The sequence below is a fragment of the Pogona vitticeps genome, chromosome 3, assembly GCF_051106095.1.
Source record: "Pogona vitticeps strain Pit_001003342236 chromosome 3, PviZW2.1, whole genome shotgun sequence".
Classification (NCBI taxonomy): Eukaryota; Metazoa; Chordata; class Lepidosauria; order Squamata; family Agamidae; genus Pogona; species Pogona vitticeps.
Window position 1 is genome coordinate 251,640,114 of NC_135785.1, and position 19,719 is coordinate 251,659,832.

Consider the following 19,719-nt stretch of genomic DNA (forward strand, 5'->3'; position numbering starts at 1 on the left):
GTTGATACCCAAGATTTAACCTGGGGGATGAAGGGGTTAACAGTATCCACCAAGACCTACCCTGAAATGGCGGGAAGAGAGGAGAGTGGGCGGTCCGTGGTGGAGGCAGGTATGGGTGATATAAAAGGGAACCAGGACCGGTGTGTGTGTGTGTTGGGAGTTGATTTGGATGCAGGACCCGTGGACTGGGTGATGGGAGCAGGTCCGGGTTCCAAAGCATGAGGCAGAGAGTCGCAGGAGGAAAGAACTCCCACAGCGCCTATCGTACTGGGGTGAATCTGAAACCCGGGAGTGGCAACGTAAGCTGAGGGAGGAGAAAGAAGCGGCTGAACGAGAGCGAGAGGCAAAAAGGGCATGGTATCTGGAGGAGTTGAAGAGACTGGGGTGTTACCTGGAACTTGGAGTGCCAACCCAGGAGAAGGATCGCCGCTTTGGGACTGGTCGGGGGATGAAGAAACCACCCGCTTACTGATACCGGACGCAGGAGATGATGTGCCCCAAGAACCCGTAAGGGTTCTGGCAGGTCCCTGGGAGCATCACCCTACAAACCCTTTTGAAGTGGACATGTGGTGGCCCCTGTCTGAGCCGTTGCTCTCTCAGGAGAAGTTTGTTCCCAGTTTACATGATGTTTCTGTGCCGTTGCCAGAATAAATGAAAACAACACTTTGGATCTTAAAACGTCTCCGACTTTATTTGGTAAAAGGGAGGTCCCGCGAACTGAACCCTCACACCTGCATAGCCAACATTAATAATCACAATCATTGGCCGAAGTCCAGTAAGAATTTGCAACAAGAGTAGGTCTATTGAATCAATGGGAGTAGGCCCACTAATTCACTGGGCCTACTCTAACTGCCGCATGCTACTCAATTTTAGCCATTTACGTCCCTCAAGTCAATTCCAATTAATGGCTACCCTTCTCAAGGTTTTTTAGGCACAGAGTACAGTACTTAGTGCCTAATATATATGCTTAGTGGTGTATGAAAGTGAGAGCTGGTGCTTAGTGATGTATGGAAGTGAGACCTGGACCATAAAGAAAGCTGACTGCCGAAAAATTGATGCTTTTGAATTGTGGTGCTGGAGGAGGCTCTTGAGAGTCCCCTGGACTGCAAGGAGAACAAACCTATCAATTCTAAAGGAAACCAAGCCTGCGTGCTCACTGGAAGGACAGATCCTGAAGCTCAGGCTCCAATGCTTTGGCCATCTCATGAGAAGAGAAGACTTCCTGGAAAAGACCCTGATGTTGGGAAGGTGTGAAGGCAGGAGGAGAAGGGGACGACAGAGGACGAGATGGATGGACAGTGTCATTGAAGCTGCCAACATGAATTTGACCAAACTCTGGGGGGCAGTGGAAGACAGGAGGGCTTGGCATGCTCTGGTCCATGGGGTCACGAAGAGTCGGACACAGCTTAACTAAACAACAATGACAGTACTTAGAAGTGGCTTACCATTCCCTTCCTTTGGGGGTTGCTCTGGGACCACATAGCTTGGCCAAGGCCACAGAGGCTAGCTTTTATCTAAGGGGGCACACGGGAGAATTGGACCTCAGACCTGGTTCCACTGCCATGGACTCCATCTCAATAAGCTATCCAGTCAGGTCTGTGTTAAGCTCAGGGTTCTACTAGACTGCAGTTTATCTCATAGTTTATACCGCTATTGGATTTTTCAGTCACTACATGGTGTACAGCTAAATGTGAACCAGCCTTGCTGTTTTAAAAGCTCATTTGGACCTTTTTGCTCCACCCGTAGGAACTATGCTTTGCTTTGCTTTCTGTCAGCAATTGGGGTTGTAGCATTGTTTCCAAGCATGTGTGACTACCTATGTAGCTCAAAAGTGGCTGGAGGGGGGGGGGGAGGACCTACCATTGACATCTTCTGCAGGGTTATGGCATTTGTACACTGGAAATACACCCTTCTTTCCTGTTGTCTCTGCTCCACACAATTTATATTTCTTTCAATTACTCTTGTCAATTTCAGCACTGCACTTACAAAACATTAAAGGAATCAATGCAAGGAAACATCACAGGGATGAAAGGAATGGCAGCTGAATCAAACCAACCCCTGCCTGGTTCTCAGAGCTGGTGGGGGGATAAAAACAAAACAAAAAACAGAGAGCTCAAGTGGGCTAGGCAGAGTGGATTTAATTTAATGAAAAATAAAATAAAACAGATGTTTAAAAAAACCTGAATTAAATCAATTTATTCTTGAAGGCTTTCATGGCCGGGATCTGATGGTTGTTGTGGGTTTTTTGGGTTCTTTGGCCATGTTCTGAAGGTTGTTCTTCCTGATGTTTTGCCAGTCTTTGTGGCTGGCATCTTCAGAGGACTGGAGTAGGAACTCTGTCCATGCTCTGTTGTTCCTACTCCAGTCCTCTGAAGATGTCAAAGAACCCGAAAAATCCACAACAACCATTAAATCAATTTGATTTTTTAAAAAAATCACTGACTTTTATCCACCCTGGGGTCAGGAGATGTGGAGTTGTAATGGAGCTGAATGCCACAGATGTGGTTTGTGCAACATGGGTCATGGCCAGAGGGTGGGGTGGGGGGCAGTATTGTGGCTCGACTCTTCTCCTTCCTGAGAGGGAAACCATCCAAACAGGTCTTTCCCAAACTAATACAGTACTTGCATTTTCCCTAAAGAGCCAATTATTTTTCCCATTTAGGGGAAGTGTTGCCTTTTAGCAATAGACCATTCAGCTATGCTTATTTCATTCACTACCATCTTTTTAGAAGAGAGCAGGAAGGGCAAGAAAAAGGGTGGTACATGTGAGAGAGGAGGGGGGGCTGAATTCAATTCATGCTGGGACAGCTTTTCTGTCCAGTTGCACCTCGGTTAGCATGTGTTTTTAAAAGTTATGTTATGTAACATGCAAATTATGTATCAAAGTTGTGGAATAGGGTAATATAATACCAGCAAATAATATTTGATGGATATTGTATTATATATTAAAATATAAACATAATGTACATAATATAAACAAGATAGTCAAAATGCTGGAAATGACTGGGTACAACTCAGCTTATGCTCGAGAAGATACACGTCCCTGCATTGGGAAGAAAAGATAGTGGATCTCAAGTTTCCTACACTATCCTTTATTTACTATGACCTGCATTGAACTTCTTTCAACCTTTGATAGGGCTGCTCACTAAACTTCCTCACTTCTCTCTCCTTTCTCCTGTCCCACAAAGAATGGGAGATATTTCCTTTGTTCTCTAGAGATGAAAGAGGCAGTTCATGGCTCTTGATATTGCTAACTTAGTTAGCTAGAACCTGGACTTCTATCACCTTTTCTATCACAAGTGAATCCTGCAATAAACATCAGCTTTCTTTCTCAGAAAAAAGTGTGGACGTAATGCTCTTACAAAGGGAAAAGTGTGCTCAGGTAATCATTCTGAGTTGCAAAAGGGTGAATCTGCAATTTAATATTGTTCTGGGGCTGCGGCGTGCTTGGGTTCCAACAGAAATGGAAAGTATGGGTAACTAAAGTTTCTCCTTGTACGAGGTGCCAGTCCATCCTTTTAGGTCTGACGTGATTCCACCAGCATTAAACCTCAAGAAAGTGACAGTTCTGCAGTCATGGCCTCTTTAGAAAAGCTGGCTTCACATTAAATGTTCAACACAGGTAATTAAAAAAGTCACCATGCACAGAGCTGGAAATATCATATCACATCAAGTAAAACCCTTTTTTAAAAAGCTCCTGATACACCATAGGATGCAGTACAGCACAGCTAGTAGCTACCCCATATTTTTTGATAATTAATGCATTCCTAATCTAAACTGAACTGAACTGCTGGATAGCTCAGTGGTTTAGGTATCTTGCTGCAAGAGCCAGAGGTTGGGGGTTCGATTCCCCACTGAGCCTCCTTGACGAGGGCTGGACTTGATGATCCATAGGGTCCCTTCCGGCTCTGCCGCTCTAAGATTAAATCCAATACAGTCGTGGGGTGCGGGGGAAGGTAGGGGAATTAAAGCATTTTGAATAGACAATATATATTATGCATTTACTTACCCGACTGATATGCACCCAAAATTGCAGGGATGTCTTTGGAAACCTCGGTCTCTGAGATAAGAAAAGTGAAGAATCTTTCTGAAACACCAGCTTGATTCGGGACACAAACTAAGAAATCACGCTGTCTCCATCATTTTAGAGTGGCAGTTTGCCAAGGACTTATTCAGGTACTTCGTTTACACTAGGATCATTCTGTCCCTAAAATCAACATTTTCTCACATCTCTTCCCATCCCCATCCAAACTAACTTTGAGCAAATAATGCTCAGTTGCGTAACGACGCTGTGGGTTCTCACCAACCTGCAAACTTTGCACAGGCCACGTCTCGAAGGCTAACTCAGAGATACAGTAGCTAGGTTATGTAGAATCATGATCCATCCTCACCTCCTTATTTTGGCAATGCCTCCTTGGTTCCATCGTCTTCCTTTTCCAGAGGCCAAAGTTTGCCACCCGTTAAGGCATCCATGGCTTTCAGAGAGGCAACCGACGGAATGGAGCATTCCAACTATACACCCACCTGAATTGACACAGCTACCTCTTCTCCGTCAACACAATCTCCTTCTTGCCATCCAGCCTGCCTCACACAGGTTGCTAGGCAACCGAAGCAGGCATATTCTGCCAACGTAATAGGCCTTAACTCTCCATCCCCCCCCCTTTTTTTAAAAAAACTGTGTTTTAGGAACGTTATTCTCATATTGTACATGTAATGACTAGAACTCGATTGCATTCAGTCTGCATATTGAAAGGTTCTCTGCATTTACAGCAAATGGTCACAACAACAGCCCACATATCCCACAGAGATTTGTAGAAGCAGAGGGCACTTTTTATCTGGGAAAATAAGAGTGGGCCAAGTAGAAAGCTAATTTTCTTTTTTTTCCCCTCCCTATACTTCACCACATTTTGAGCCTTCCCATGCTTCTGTTGACAATGCTACACTAGCCCATATTTTCTCTTCATGACTGGGAGTGGCTCATGACCAGGAGCGTGCTTTCACACTCCCGCATCTAGCCATGATTTGCTTCTGCTTTCAATTACGCTGTGAAATAGCTCTTGGGTTGGGATGGGCAAAGCGAAGCTGACAAGCTTCATGGACCCCTCAAAGCCTCCAGTGTGGGTCCAGTTTCCCTCCATTTTCCAACCTTATGGTCTTCAAAAAGGGCTTCTAGAGGCTTAACTGGCCATTTTACTGCACAACAGTCCATTTCATACTCTCCAGTTCCCCCTCTTGATTTCAATAGGCCTGAAACAGGGTGTAGGGCCTCTAAATGTGCCAAATTACACTACTGGACCTTGGAGAGCCTTTGAAGGTCACAACAAATTAGGATGTTAGGGATTGCAGGGGATCCTTTGATGTCCTAAAAGCAAATGTTATTTTTTTAGACTATGTTTTTGGTATTCATGGTGTATTTAATGTTTATTGCTCTGTGTGGTTTGCTTTCACTATTTGTAAACCACCCAAAATAGTGCTTTGGCAGTAATTGGGTGGTTGGCAAACAAACAAACAAACAAATTCAGGAACCCCTTTACCCCAAGACTTCTGAAAGTTCCCTACCTGTCTAAATCAATGCCACTCAGTCATTTTCAGGGCTGCATGAGATTCTGAAACCAAGCGACATTTCCGATGTTTGTCCTCAGCTTCATAGCTATGGCTATGTGCTCCTCCACCTTAACTCTCCTGTCACATGCTTCCAGTTCTAATGCAGAGATTCTGGCCTATGTTAAACCAGAATTCCTTCTCATGTCTAAACTGGGAATATCATGTAATGAAGATAATGAGAGGGAGGGTGTTGACAACAGAGCTGTCGTACAAACAAAGGGTGGGAAGGAAAGATGCAGAGCTACCATTTAATAAAAAGCAGTAGCTTTATGAAACTGTGGGCAAATAATCAAAGACAGCATTCGCTGGATCTACCAGGCGCTCAACATGATGATCAAGATAACCAGCTTTTTCCAGTGGAACTGCTACCTGCTGTAGTACACTGTATACTGCATACTGCAGTAAGTTAAATACTGTACTGTACTCAAAGGTGGAAAATAACTTTTCTACAAGTCTCAAAATCACATAGTCAGCTTATTTGTATTTATCCATGGTTTATGGAAGCAGGTGGTTTAGGTATCTGGTTATGGAGACAGAGATTGGGAATTCGATTTCCCATTTTGCCTCCTAGGAGTAGAGAGCCTATGTAACCTTGGGCAAGCTGCACAGTCTCAGGGTGCTTGCAGAAGAAGGGAATTATAAACCACATCTCAGTATTCTTTACCTGGAAAACTCTGCAAAAGGGTCACCATAAGTCAGAATTGATTTGATGGCACATGGTTTTTATTTATATGGTTTACGCAAAACATCTTGCTTTCTGCTGTTAAGGATACTGGCAAAACATGGATACTCCTAAAGCAAGACCACTTACAACACTGCATACATCTAAATAATGAGGACTATTCCCTCTTGGTGTATCCATTTAGATTTTTTGTTCCTATTATAACACAGTGGGAATCTTCATGACAGTCTTTGGGTCCCATCCTAGTTCACTGTCATTACTTCACACCCATCAAACTTCATGTATTAGTGGTGGTTTAGGAATGGCCATAGTACTTGATGAAATAGTGGGTATACAGTTAACTTGTAGGCCTGAGCAGGTGTAATGCACCTCATCATCTGTCCTCAGGAACTTCAACCAAAGTGGTCCCCCAAACTTGCTATAGACTCTTGGGAAACAGGTCAAAAGTAACAGCCTCCTTTAAAAACACACACAACCCAAACTGTATACATACCATTTAATGCATTGACAAAATGAAGGATCCCACTGTGGGCCAGCCAGTTGATATAATCCAAACTCCAGTCTTTGTTCAAGTCCATCTTTCTGTGCAAGGTCAAGTGCTGGTTTGCGAATGTGTAAAAACTTTAGCGGGTGTCGAGAGATGTACAGCAGCTCCTTCCAAAGAAAACACCACAGCATACTGTTAATCATGGTGGCTATCCATGTATGGTTATGAAAGAATGGAGGCTTGCTACAGAAATTGAAATTTTGTGATATATTTAAAACTTCTTTCCTTGCATAATTTCAAAGGCTAGACAATTCAAATTCTATTAAGCAGTGTAGTTATATATTTCCACTACTCTTCCTTTAAGTATGCCTGTTGTTAGCTATGTTGCTTTTAAACAACACCTGATCCAGTAAAGAACAGAATTACATTGCATTAATTATATCACACTATATTATTTACTTGATTGATGTGTCCTTCCTTATAAACTCAACAGGAAAGCTAACAATTCACATTAAAACAAAGATAATATAACAGATTACAGATATCTAAAATCTTACCAATGTACATCTAAAATTACATACTGTATATCTAAAACCGTGGATTACAAATGTTTGCTGAATACAACAGAAGCAGTTCAATCTTATGTATGTATGTATATTGCCTCATATCCCTGATTCCACATCTTGGAATTCGTTGATCCAAAAATGTTGATCCTAGAGTGATCTTCAATGGCTGCCTTTAGCTCTCTATCAGAGGCAGATAGATCTAGTACAGGCTTGTCCAACCTGCGGCCTCAGGGCTGCATGCGGCCCAGGTCGGCTCATAATGCGGTCCAGTGCAATTTTTTATTTTTAAAGAAATTCCAAAGTTTCAAGTTACACTGCCAGCACTTGCGGCTGAAATGCGGCTGGGGCACGTCACAACAGTGGGGTGGGGGGAGAGGGAAGGAAGGAAGGAGTGGGAGGGGAGGGGACCTGTGTGACTGCATTGTGCCGTCCCCGTCAATAGGTGGACCCCCTCCCGGCCCCATAATGCTGCCGGAGTTGAAGCTGGCAGCCTCTGCTGTCTGAGATCGCAGCTGCCGGTAAGCGCACTTGGAGCAGGGCTGCGGAGGATGGCTAGGGCTGCCCCCCCATGCAGCCCAAACCAAATTTTCATCTTCTAATGTGGCCCAGGGAAGGTGAAAGGTTGGACACCCCTGATCTAGTATGAAACCAATGAAGCTTAAAATTCAGGAACCCTAATCCCACAGGGGCTCCAGAAGCAACTTTAGTTCACATTGGGGTCTAATGTATGAGCAAGGTGTTTTGAAATAGTAAAATAAATAATATAGTGTAATTCAGTACAAAACAATAGTTAACACAAAAATTAAAAGGTTATTAAAGTATCATGTAGGTTACCTGTAAACAAAACAAGGTTCAAATTAACAATGCTTCATTGTAAAAATATTTCATATGAAATAACATTGGTTACCCAGATCTTGTTGCTGGTTGCAAAGAGTCCTCCATAACAGTTCAAGCTTCAGGGCTCCAAAAATGTAGGTTTACCACTGCTCTCGTGTCAAAAGTTAGAAGTGATACATACACTTGGCTCCAGATAGGAGCTCCAAATACTTTAAACCAGTTTTGGAAAAGCAGGTCACTGTACCAAGCATAGGCCGTGGGCTGGCATAGATATGCAATCTCAAACCAGTGGAACAAGAAAAAAAAATAACCAACTGTTTCCTATATATTACTATATACAAGGAAACTCCTTTGCTCCTTCCAAGCTGTTACCCATGTCAGAAGGGTTGCCCCTAGCATTGTTCTGCAATTTTTCTATTTCCTAGCACTATTTTTAGATAATATAATTCACCAAATGATTGGATCCATTATGTCATTCACCATCTACAACTCATGTCTGTTGCACAGGAAGGCATGGACGCATCTGATAAAGTGGGTTGCAGTTCACAAAAGATTATGCCAGATAAGTTTGTCTCTGTTACAACAGACTAACATGGCTACTTCCCTCTTTCATTATAATGGAACTGCAACAAACACAGACTGGGAATGCAGAGCTTTCTCTCTTGCTGCAATCTTAAAGAAGACCCCCTCCTTTGAAGCTGTTATTTGCTTTGAAAAGGAATCTCCTATTTGTTCCAACAATATTTGACCTTTATTGGGTGCCTAGAAATGGCATGACACATTCATTATCTGTTTTCCTGCATCCTGATAATCTCATCAGTAAAGAACCAATTCTTACCAGTAAGAACAAGTTGCAACTAGTTGCCAGTATTAGCTGGCCATCATAAACCTGATCACACACAGAGAGATTTTGAAACAGTAAAACAAATCACAGTGCCTAATGAAGAGTACTGTATAGTATATGGGGTACTTATTTCCAACTTGACAAACAGAGCCAAGAACTCTAGTTCAGAGCTAAATTATATGTTACGTGATATGTAACCGAGCCTCTTTTTTTATGACCAAGAAAGAATGTGGTATGCATCAGTGAGTTGGAGTGCCTGAGTGTGGAGCCAGCTCTAGGGGTTTCTGTAACCAAGTCTAGGGCTCTTTCTCCTGCACTATCTCTGAAGAGTTTTCCTGGAGACATAAAATTAAGTAATGTTTACTCCTTGCTGAGTGTCTGGAATACTTACCTTTGTTTAAGGTCTGCATATTTACATCTAGTCCACTGCACTTCATGACCAATTATTCTTACAGTATGAATCCCTGGACAGCCATTCACAGACCATTTAGACAATTTAAACAAAGAATTGTCTAAATTTTAGGCAATACAGTACTAAGCTAGATAGACTCAAGAGCTAACTTGGTATGAGTCAGCTTCCTGTGAGAGGTTTGTCTCTCATAGTTATCCTGTGCACTGAAAATGCACACAAATGGTGTGAGCAATGCTAACTACCCTGTTTCCCTAAAAATAAGACCTAATTTGAAAATAAACCCTAGTATGATTTTTCAGGATGCTTGTAATATAAGCCCTACCCCCAAAATAAGTCCATTACGTGAAACCCTGTCCTTTCACCATGGTGCAACAATTAGAAGATGATATGACCATATCTGAATAAATGTAGATTGTTGTACATGGAAAAAAAATCTCCTGAAAATAAGCCCTAATGAGTTTTTTGGAGCAAAAATTAATATAAGACCCTGTCTTATTTTCAAAGAAACACAGTAAAACTCAGTGGAGTTCTTCCTCTTAAAAATCTGGATGAATCTCCCAGTATTTGCAGCAGAACTTGGGGGAAAAGTTGGTGTTTTTTTTACTACAACTCCCAGCAAACCCCCAACAGCTGGGCAACTCTGCAAGCTGTAGCCCCAGAAAGTAACTTTCCCAACCTCTGACTCCCAGTGCGCTCCCATTTCTCTTTCATGGCCAGTCTGTGCAGCTGAAACATCCTCTAAGATCCCTCTGCCAGCCGCCTGTCCCTTGTTGATCAAAATCCAACAGACATTAAATCACCCGACTCCTCTCTCCAGCAAAATTATTTCAAGTGCAGCCACAAAAGCTTCTGGCTTTGTTGCTGTCTGCGTGAGTTGCCTGCCAGCCATTCAGAAAGCTGAAACCCTCCTCAAAATGTATTAAGCCAAATCACAGCAGGCAGCAAGAAACTACGGGGAGGGGGAGAAGAAATGGCTGAGATCAAAAGGAGGGATACTTCATAGTTTCTTCCAAATTGGGAAGGCTGAAGTCGAAATTTATATAACTGCTTGGTGGAGGTGATACTGATTCAGTAAAAGCATGGCATTATAGAGTTTTTGGAGCGCACTTATTGCTAAAAGCAACATGGACCCCTCTGTCAACATTACAATGCCCTTTAGTAGAATATAATTAGAATCTGTCATTGTTCATAGGGCACATTCTTTTTTCTCCTCCTCTCAAGTAATCCCATGCATTCCAAACACTTTCATCTCCTTCCATATCCAGCACAAACATTTAAGACTTTTAAATGAGCCTTTCTCAAGGATGTGCTGGAGTGCAACTTCATTATCCACAGCCAGCATGAACGGGATAATAGGAGTTGTAACCCAGCACACCTGGAGAGTGACTGTTCAGGAAAGTTGTTTTAAAGGATCAAGATTCTCTGCCAGCACCTTCTGTTTACCTTCTTCTTCCTGCCTATATGACTTTCACTCTGCCACACTCAGACACGGCTTACCTGATCGCTCACATATGCAGCTCAGTCAAGCCATTCTGCATGCAATGGCAGAGGAATCGGATAATTGTTGTGCAGAACAACACATTTTTCCTCCTTTACCTGCGGGACATGACTGCAAAATGATGTACCAAATGCAGTGTTAGAAGGCCAGTCCTTCCTCTGCTTCAGAGAAGGAAACAGTATGTATCTTCTAAGGCTAGTCTGGTCCTACGAATGGGCAACATAAAGCAAATGTCTCAGGAGCAACATGTTGGGTGACAACAGTAGCAGCCCCTCAACCATTCCTTTGATCTTGTCCCCTTCTTGAGTGGTGGAGCTATGTATGCTAGAAGGTTGGGTGACAAGCCCTCTAAACCAGAGTTGTTTTTTAAAAAGTAATTTGTCACAGTTTTAGTTCCAAGAACAGTTACCTAAAAAAAAAATTCAAATTCTTATCCTTATCCTTGAATTGCTCAAAAGTAACTGCAACAGATGCTTTTGGTTACTTGAAAGAAATCTAAATATGAGAAGGTGCAAGTCTGTGGTACAAATGGACTTTCATGCTATTCTTTCGTTGTCTACTCAGCAAACACAACATAGCACAAACCAACCCTTAAAACCATTTGGTATTTCCTCTTCCACCATTTGATGAGGCTGTAAATATAACTATAAAAAGTTAACTGTAACGGCATCTATACAAAGTTATACAGTACTTGCTTTGCAAAAGAAGTTATCCTTTGTAAAGCGTAAATGCAACTTAGTTATACCCTCATAGCTGAGGAAAGGACTTAATTACAAGCAGTCATCTATTTCTTAGCTGTGCTCTGCATGTCGATCTCAAGACACAGTACAGACCGCAATCTGGTCCAGCGAAGTAATCAGTTAAATGATGCACTTCCTTCTCTTTTTCCCACCATTAGCGTTTTCTTTTCTCCGCACAAAAATGACTGCAGTGTGTGTGTGAATTACTATTCCAGCTGCATTTTTCTAAAATCTCTAATCTTTAAGAAGCGAATGCCAGGGAACAAAGGTCAGTTAAGCTTTTGGCCTGGAAAGTCTTCAGTTTAAAACAATCTGCCCTGGCCTGTATTCCCTAGATAGGAACAGCTGTGCCAGAATGTTGTTAGCGGTCATGCAGTCTGCGAGCTTTGCACATTGCCAGAGGAAAAAGAGGGAATCTGCTGAGACCAGCCCACAACAAGAAGGAAGAGTTATGGAATTAGACCCCCAACCTTGTAAATCTCTTATTGAGCCCAAGAATTGTGGATGGTCAGTCACTGATTGCTATCTGTCTGTGAAGCTTCTTGGAGAGTTCCAGAAGCCGATTCTCTCATAGCATAGGATTATGGGGTGTTTTTTTTTTAAAATTCAATTCCAACAAGCACAAGTCCTTACGGTCTGCCTTGATTTTTTATTTTCAGTTAAAGCCACCTTCTATTTTACTTTATTTTTTTAAAGTTTCCACAGTAAAGGGAAGAAATGCAGCCAAGCTTTTAAACTAAGTATATTCTAATTATATATTGGAAACACTTACTTCAAAAATGACCTGCATATACCACTAGACTATTAAAATGCAAATCTCCAATGTCTGGCTTATCAACTTCTGTGATAATTTATTTTCCAGAATACTGTGAAGGTTGGCAGGTCAGCATCTACGCATTCCCTAAGATTCCAGGGCCAAATCTTTAGAACAAAGACTCTCATGAGATGAGAACTTGTTACAGTATGTGAAAAGGGGTGGTCCCTTGTGTAGCAATTACCAAATAATATGTGTGCTTACCATAAGAAGGCTCCATCAGCAAGAAAGCTCACAAGTCACAGGCTGGCGCTCCACACCCCTGATTGCCTTATTCCAAATTACATGATGGGCTCAAATGCATGCATTCATCCAGTCTTCCCCTTGTTTCTGGCTTTTTGACATGCATAAAACACATTCAGACACATTCATGATGAACCAGGAGGCTCTGGCACCAGTTAACAGTAAATAGGGGATGGATGCCCAGGTGTTAAAACTACTCTACCACATATAGTACCCTAAAATCAAACATACTTAATTGTGCAGTCAAGTCTTACTCATCTTTGCCCCAGACTGGGTCAAACTGCATGAGATGGCAAACTCACAATTAGAATCTGATGGCAGAGGGATCACTCATTCAAAAGCTCTGGGCCTGAATCCAACATTTTGAGAATCTCAGAACTGTGGTCCAAAACAAAGAAACAAGCTAAAAAACAAAACAAAAAAAACCCCACTGCTGTTCCAACTATCATCAAATATTCTAGATGCCACTTTGAATTAGTGAATTATACACAGTAGCAGAGTTCTCCGACATGCCGGTTTTACCCTACAGCAGTGGTTCTCAAACTGGGGTCCCCAGATCTTCTTGGACTGCAACTCCCAGAAATCCTGGCCAGCACAGCAAGTGGTGAAGGCTTCTGGGAATTGCAGTCCAACAACATCTGGGGACCCAAGGCTGGGAACCACTGCCCTACAGTACTGTTAGTACTGTTCTCATTGTAGCTTTTATTCAGCAAGCACAAGTGATGTACTATCCTAAACCTTGATACATAACCTTGCTGCAGGGGATATGCACATAATGGTATGTTAGCATAATTTGCACACTGCAATACAATAGCTGAAATTCTGTTGTGCCATTACGCAAATGGTGTAACTTGCAGAGGCGATTTGCTGCAAGTCAAGGCGTCTTCGCAGGCATTGTTTGTCGCACACCGAGTTCTATGACTCAGTATGGAACAGATAATGTCTTATGGAGATTTCTTCACTCATAGCAATTTGCTTCCAAAAGTTACACTGTTTGCATAATTGCACAAGAGGATTTTAGTCAATGTGTCTGCATCCATTAAAGTAACCCATACCCTGAGGATTCTAAAGGGGCAAGCAAACACCCCTTCCATTGATATCCATGTACAGAAATCTATAGAAATGGAGTTGAACCTCTGCTGATCATTACCGATGTTCTGCCTGAGCTGTCTAAGCAAGAATCAGGTCACTATATTACTTGCAGGAATTAGGGTTGTTAGATGGAGATCATGTAAGGGCAGAGAACCTCTGGCCTCTCTTCCCTTCTAATACTTTGCCAGTTCCATGGCCAACGACTTGGGAGTAAAAGAAGAGGAATAAAAGTGCAGGCTTGACGGTAGGATATGTGTACAGAGAGACAACTCTGATTTCCTTCTGAATTAGAAAGAAAAAAGGAAAGAAAAAGAAAACCAGCTACTTTAATGCACACACTATATGCATGGCTACCTATGACACTCAGAATCCATTTTTCTTGTTTCAGCTTGTATGCAGCTCCACTCCCCAGTAATTCATTTCAAAGAAAGAGACGTGCCTACTAGCTAAAAACCCAGAGCCCCTAACTGCAAAGTATGTATGCAGTTATATTACTTACATAATGGTGAAAAATGCATGGTGCATATGGCTAAGACCTCATATACATGCCCATTTATTTTCCTGAATAACTTGGGAGCAATGCAAGCAAGGGCAAATCAAGCAAATGAGAAAAGAGAGGGGAACATAATGCTTAATTGCACGAAGTTTCACAGGAATCCTAACTCAGTGGCCAGAAATCTGTTGTTTACATGTGCTGGGAGGTTTCTGGCTGGATAGCTCAGTGAGTTAGGTATCTAGCTGTGGAGTCAGAGGCTAGGAACTCGATTCCCGACTGTGCCTCCCACAAGAGCCATGCTGTGTGGCCTTGGGCAAGCTGTGCAGTCCCAGTATGCTCCCAGAAGAAGGGAATGGGAAACCACTTCTGAGTACAGTACTCTCTACCTGGAAATCCCTGAAAAATATAGCCACAAATCAGATTTTACTTGATGGCACACAATTACTATTAATTCACAGGGCTGCCATCAGTCAGTTGCTATTTCACAGCACATAACAGCCTGTTAAACTGCATACCACATTGCAGTGAACTGCTGCTAAAGAACAAGGTACCAGTCACATTACTAGGTCTCCTATGTGTGGATCTGTTGAGCAATCACGCTTGTGCCTTGTAGCACAACTGGCATCTCAGCTGGGTGCAGTTTGATGTCACATCTGATGCAGTTCAACTTACATGTGTGTAAACCATCCACAGGATTCTGGCTGACAAAACACAATCAATATGTACCTGGCCTCTAGCATTCTAATTAAAAAAAAGTAACTAGAAGTAATTGATAGTTTTAAAAAATAATTATAACTCCTTTTTTGCAGCTATTAGGAGTAGCTAGCTTCTTAATAACTGTTCTGTAATTCATATGTTTTCAACAATTTTAAAAATTCTGGTTCTAATATTACGGATCAATTCTCAGATGATTTTGAGATACGGGAACCTAGGTTTAATGGTATAGGAGAGAATGACAACCAAGGCTGAATAGAGAGAGATATCAGTGGAGAGTCCTGTCAAAGGAACACACCATGCTGTTTCAACGCTTTGTTGAAGGTCTTGTCTGAGGTCTGAGCACACAGAAAATTCCTTAATTGCCATGGTAGCTTTCTGTCATTTACCCCTCCCCATCTGATGATGACGGCAGTGCTTAAGGCCAGCAAATCAAAAGCTAACTCAGGCATCTGATTTACCCCACCCTTCAGCTTCTGGCAGACTGTCTGCCTTATTTAATTGTGAAAAATGCCATATGAACTTTCATGTGATTCTCTCGTCATTAGCAAATATATTAAAAAGGCCAAGGGTTAAAAGAGATTCGCGAAGGCTTTCACAGCCAGGATCTAATGGTTGTTGTGGGTTTTTCGGGCTTCTTGGCCATGTTCTAAAGGTGGTTTTTCCTAACGTTTCGCCAGTCTCTGTGGCCGGCATCTTCAGAGGACAGCAAACAGTTTGCTGTCCTCTGAAGATGCCGGCCACAGAGACTGGCGAAACGTTAGGAAACACCACCTTCAGAACACGGCCAAGAAGCCCGAAAAACCCACAACAACCGGTTAAAAGAGACTTTTTCTTCTTCTCTACATGCATGGCTAGCAACTGTGTCTGGGGTTGCCTCCTGGCAAATAGAAGGGGAAGATATGGAGGCAGTGACAGATTTTACTTTCTTGGGCTCCATGATAACTGCAGATGGGGACAGCAGCCGCGAAATTAAAAGACGCCTGCTTCTTGGGAGGAAAGCGATGACAAACCTCAACAGCATCTTAAAAAGCAAAGACATCACCTTGCCAACAAATGTCCGAATAGTCAAAGCTATGTTTATTCCTGTAGTGATGTATGGAAGTGAGAGCTGGACCATAAAGAAAGCTGACCGCCAAAGAATTTATGCTTTTGAATTGTGGTGCTGGAGGAGGCTCTCGAGAGTCCCCTGGACTGCAAGGAGAACAAACCTATCAATTCTAAAGGAAATCAACCTTGAGTGCTCACTGGAAGGACAGATCCTGAAGCTGAGGCTCCAATACTTTGGCCATCTCATGGAAAGAGAAGACTCCCTGGAAAAGACCCTGATGCTGGGAAAGTGTGAAGGCAAGAGGAGAAGGGGACGACAGAGGATGAGATGGTTGGACAGGGTCATCGAAGCGACCAACATGAATTTGACCCAACCCCGGGAGGCAGTGGAAGACAGGAGGGCCTGGCGTGCTCTGATCCATGGGGTCACGAAGAGTCAGACATGATTTAATGATGAAACAACAACAAAAGTTTGGAGGAGATTTTTCCTAGACACCCGTGCAGATTGGGAAGGGACATTTAACCCTTCTGTAATTATTGTAGGAGGAAAGCTCCCAAATTCTCCTTCAGAGTAGCATCTACTGTAGTTACTCTAGTCACAGCCATCATAGTAACTAGGCAATGGTGAGGACTGACAGAGGCCACAGGGAACAGAAAGGCAGCTGTTTTCAGGGCCGGAGGTACCACTAGGCAATCTAGGCGACCGCCTAGAGTGCAGACCTGAGAGGGGCATAGAACTGACCTCAGAGGAGCACAGAACTGACCTGAGAGAGACAGTTTTATACAGACTAGCTTCTTGAAAAAAATGCAACTGAATATCTATATTTTTAAAATTTAAAGATAAATACCACAACAGTGCTATGGAATACAGTATAATTATTTATAAAGTTGTATAATTTTTTTTAATGTACTGCAACCCAGGGGTAATTTCATAGGAAAAGGGCTGCTGGTACTCTCATTAGCATAACTTATTTGCATATATCACCCCTGACATCAATGGAAGTAGGCAAAAAAAAAAAAAACCACTGGGTAAGTAAAAATAAATAAATAAGCACTTTCAGAGTTGGTTGTTGTGGGTTTTTCGGGCTCTTTGGCTGTGTTCTGAAGGTTGTTCTTCCTAACGTTTCGCCAATCTCTGTGCCAGCCACAGAGACTGGTGAAACGTTAGGAAGAACAACCTTCAGAAAACGGCCAAAGAGCTCGAAAAACCCACAACAACCATCAGATCCCAGCCATGAAAGCCTCCGCAAATACTTTCAGAGTTGCCGGTACTGCATACCCTTGAATCTCCCCCCCCCCCCGAGGCGACCCCTGCGGCAACCCCTATTTCTTACATATGTCCCATTGGCACCAGCCACTGCGATCTACTTCCTAGGGTTGTAAGTCATCAGGCAGGGTTAATGGACAGGCTGCCTTTTGGGAGAAAATTTTGGTCCAGATCCTGCAGCTTCCCTCTCACTTAGCTTTTGGTCTCTTTTAAGCTACATCCCCCCAGTTATGACTGGAGACAGATTTCTAGCCTGGGAGGGTCTCCACCAATGTTAAGTGTGTAAGGATTACACCACAAATTGCTTCCCGTCAAGTCAGTCTTTGAACTCATAACAAAGCGATGCAGAGATTTGGCTAGCTGCTTTTCCTTTTTTCCTTCAAACCATCCCTGTGCCACAGATGACCGACTTAACTCGGTAACTGGGCTATATAAGCTTTTTTTATGGGCTTGTTTGCCACTGCCAAGGTCTCTTTCAACTACTTTTCAAAGAGTACACGTGAGCAGTCATCTGCCATCAAATCCGGAAGAGAATTTTTTTAAGAGGCTGGAACACCCAGAAACATTCTTTTTTTCAAAGCCGTTTCTTAAGAAGTGGCATGAATTTAAAACCATGGCTATGATTTGATCCTTTGCCTCTTCTCTACAGCCTCTGGCAGATCAGGTTCATAGTCCGGGATGACTCCTTCATTTTACACTCCCAGCTGGCACAACGAGTGCTTCTGTAGAGTTCCACTTAGTGCACCAGCTACGACCTTTCCTAAATCAACCTGAGTCAGCAAAGCCATCTGTGCCTTACTTGCATTGCATCTTGGCTAGGGCGATGAACTCTACATGGGACTATCCTTGAAGACCATCCAGGACTTTCAATTGAGGCAACAATCAGCCATACGCAGGGATACCAATAAGCTGCTAAGTGTTGTGCTGTGTTAAAATCAGATGACACAACCTCAATACTGAAAGATCTGCATGAGGGGCAATTTGCCACAGTTCGAGGTGTTCATTTAAACACTTTTAACAGCTTGCGGCTTAATGGGACAGCCTTGTGTCTTGTCATTGTTTTCACTGCAAGCATAATATTTCAAGTGGCACCCTTTCTCTATTCCTCTGCCATTCTAAGGCATGTGGGAGGGTCTCCGTCTTGAGCAGTGCTTGCCGCCTGCACTTCTAGTTAAGTCATAAGAACACAGGAAGAGCCAAACTGGATCAAACCACAGGCCTATCAGGTCCAGCCTCGAGTTCCCACAATATCCACCCACACGCCTATAGGTAGCACATAAGCAGGACATGAGACAAAGAACCTGCCTATTAATCTTCCCCAGCTACTGTTACCTGGAGGCGTATTCCCTCTGCTATGGAAGGGGTTGTCTAGTTGCCTAGAGAAGTAGCCCCAGATAGCCCCATTCTCTATGGGTATTTATAATCAAGACATATGGGGGTGGGGAGTACTGGTTCCAACCTCTTCGTTGTCTCTTTGTTCATATAAAAAGTGACCCGTCTGAAGCGGAAAGTCTGTACTGTCTGGCTTTGTGTGTGTGTGTGTGTGTGTGTGTGTGTGTGTCTCCACACAAGTTCCAACCTTGATTTTCCTCTGTTCTGGAAGCCCCACACAGGTAGAGGATGGGCCCTTTTCAGGCCAACAAGGATCATGTTCCAGGCATTAAAAAAATTCTGTAATAGACCTTGTATGTATCCTGGCACAATTAATCAAATTAATCATGTGGGTCTGTCTGTTATTGTATCAAGCTGAAAGCTGCATCTCACTCAAGGGTGTGAAAAAGCAACCACAACACAAAACTCTTGGTCCAGCACTGTCAAAGATACTGAGGAACAGCCAAATCCGACAAGCAGGGCGGATTGCCCTGCAGAACGTAATACTTTACTTGCACTTTTCCTTCCAAAGCTTTCTTCAAGAAAAAAATCCAACCAACTTTCCACATATCAACAGTAAATATTGCAACAAAAAAAAAATACCAAGGAACTCTCCTAATAAACATCAAACAATGAAAACTCTTACCTGAGCACTCTCAACTTGCTTCTCCTTGGCGCAGTAAGAAGACCAAAATTTTCCCCTTGTGAACAATTTTTTTTCTTCATCCGGTGATGACTCTCTCTAAAGTATGTGGTTGTTGCCCGGACTTGCTTATGGTTCATGAAAGGAAAGGACTGGAATTCAGCTGCTCCTGCATTTTCAAAGCGTGTGGAAAAACTTCCCCAAGTCTCCTAGCAAAAACTGTAAAAACTGGGAGTATCTGAAGTATGTATTTATTGTTTGAAGTCATATAATTAAGTCTGAAAAATTAAATAGTTTCTGCTAGAAAGGTGGAGGAAGCAGAAGCAATTGAAAAGACAGAGATGGAGAAATATCATAGG

At 42.7% G+C, this 19,719-nt stretch overlaps 1 protein-coding gene across 2 annotated transcripts in view; it reads right to left on the reverse strand.

The window, feature by feature from the left end:
* AMOTL1 (angiomotin like 1) overlaps positions 1-19,395 on the reverse strand; it is a 97,801-nt gene extending 78,406 nt beyond the window's left edge. Inside the window, exons 1-3 of one of the 2 annotated variants that reach the window (XM_078390107.1) lie at positions 19,364-19,395; positions 6,780-6,940; positions 4,010-4,060 (exon numbers count right to left, since the gene is read on the reverse strand). In XM_078390107.1, the coding sequence (XP_078246233.1) occupies positions 4,010-4,060; positions 6,780-6,864 (136 nt within the window). In that variant the 5' untranslated portion in view covers positions 6,865-6,940; positions 19,364-19,395. Of the gene's footprint in view, positions 1-4,009; positions 4,061-4,391; positions 4,584-6,779; positions 6,941-19,363 lie in introns of those variants that run through there. The other variant, XM_078390108.1, reaches the window with a different exon arrangement.
* Positions 19,396-19,719: the final 324 nt, after the last annotated feature.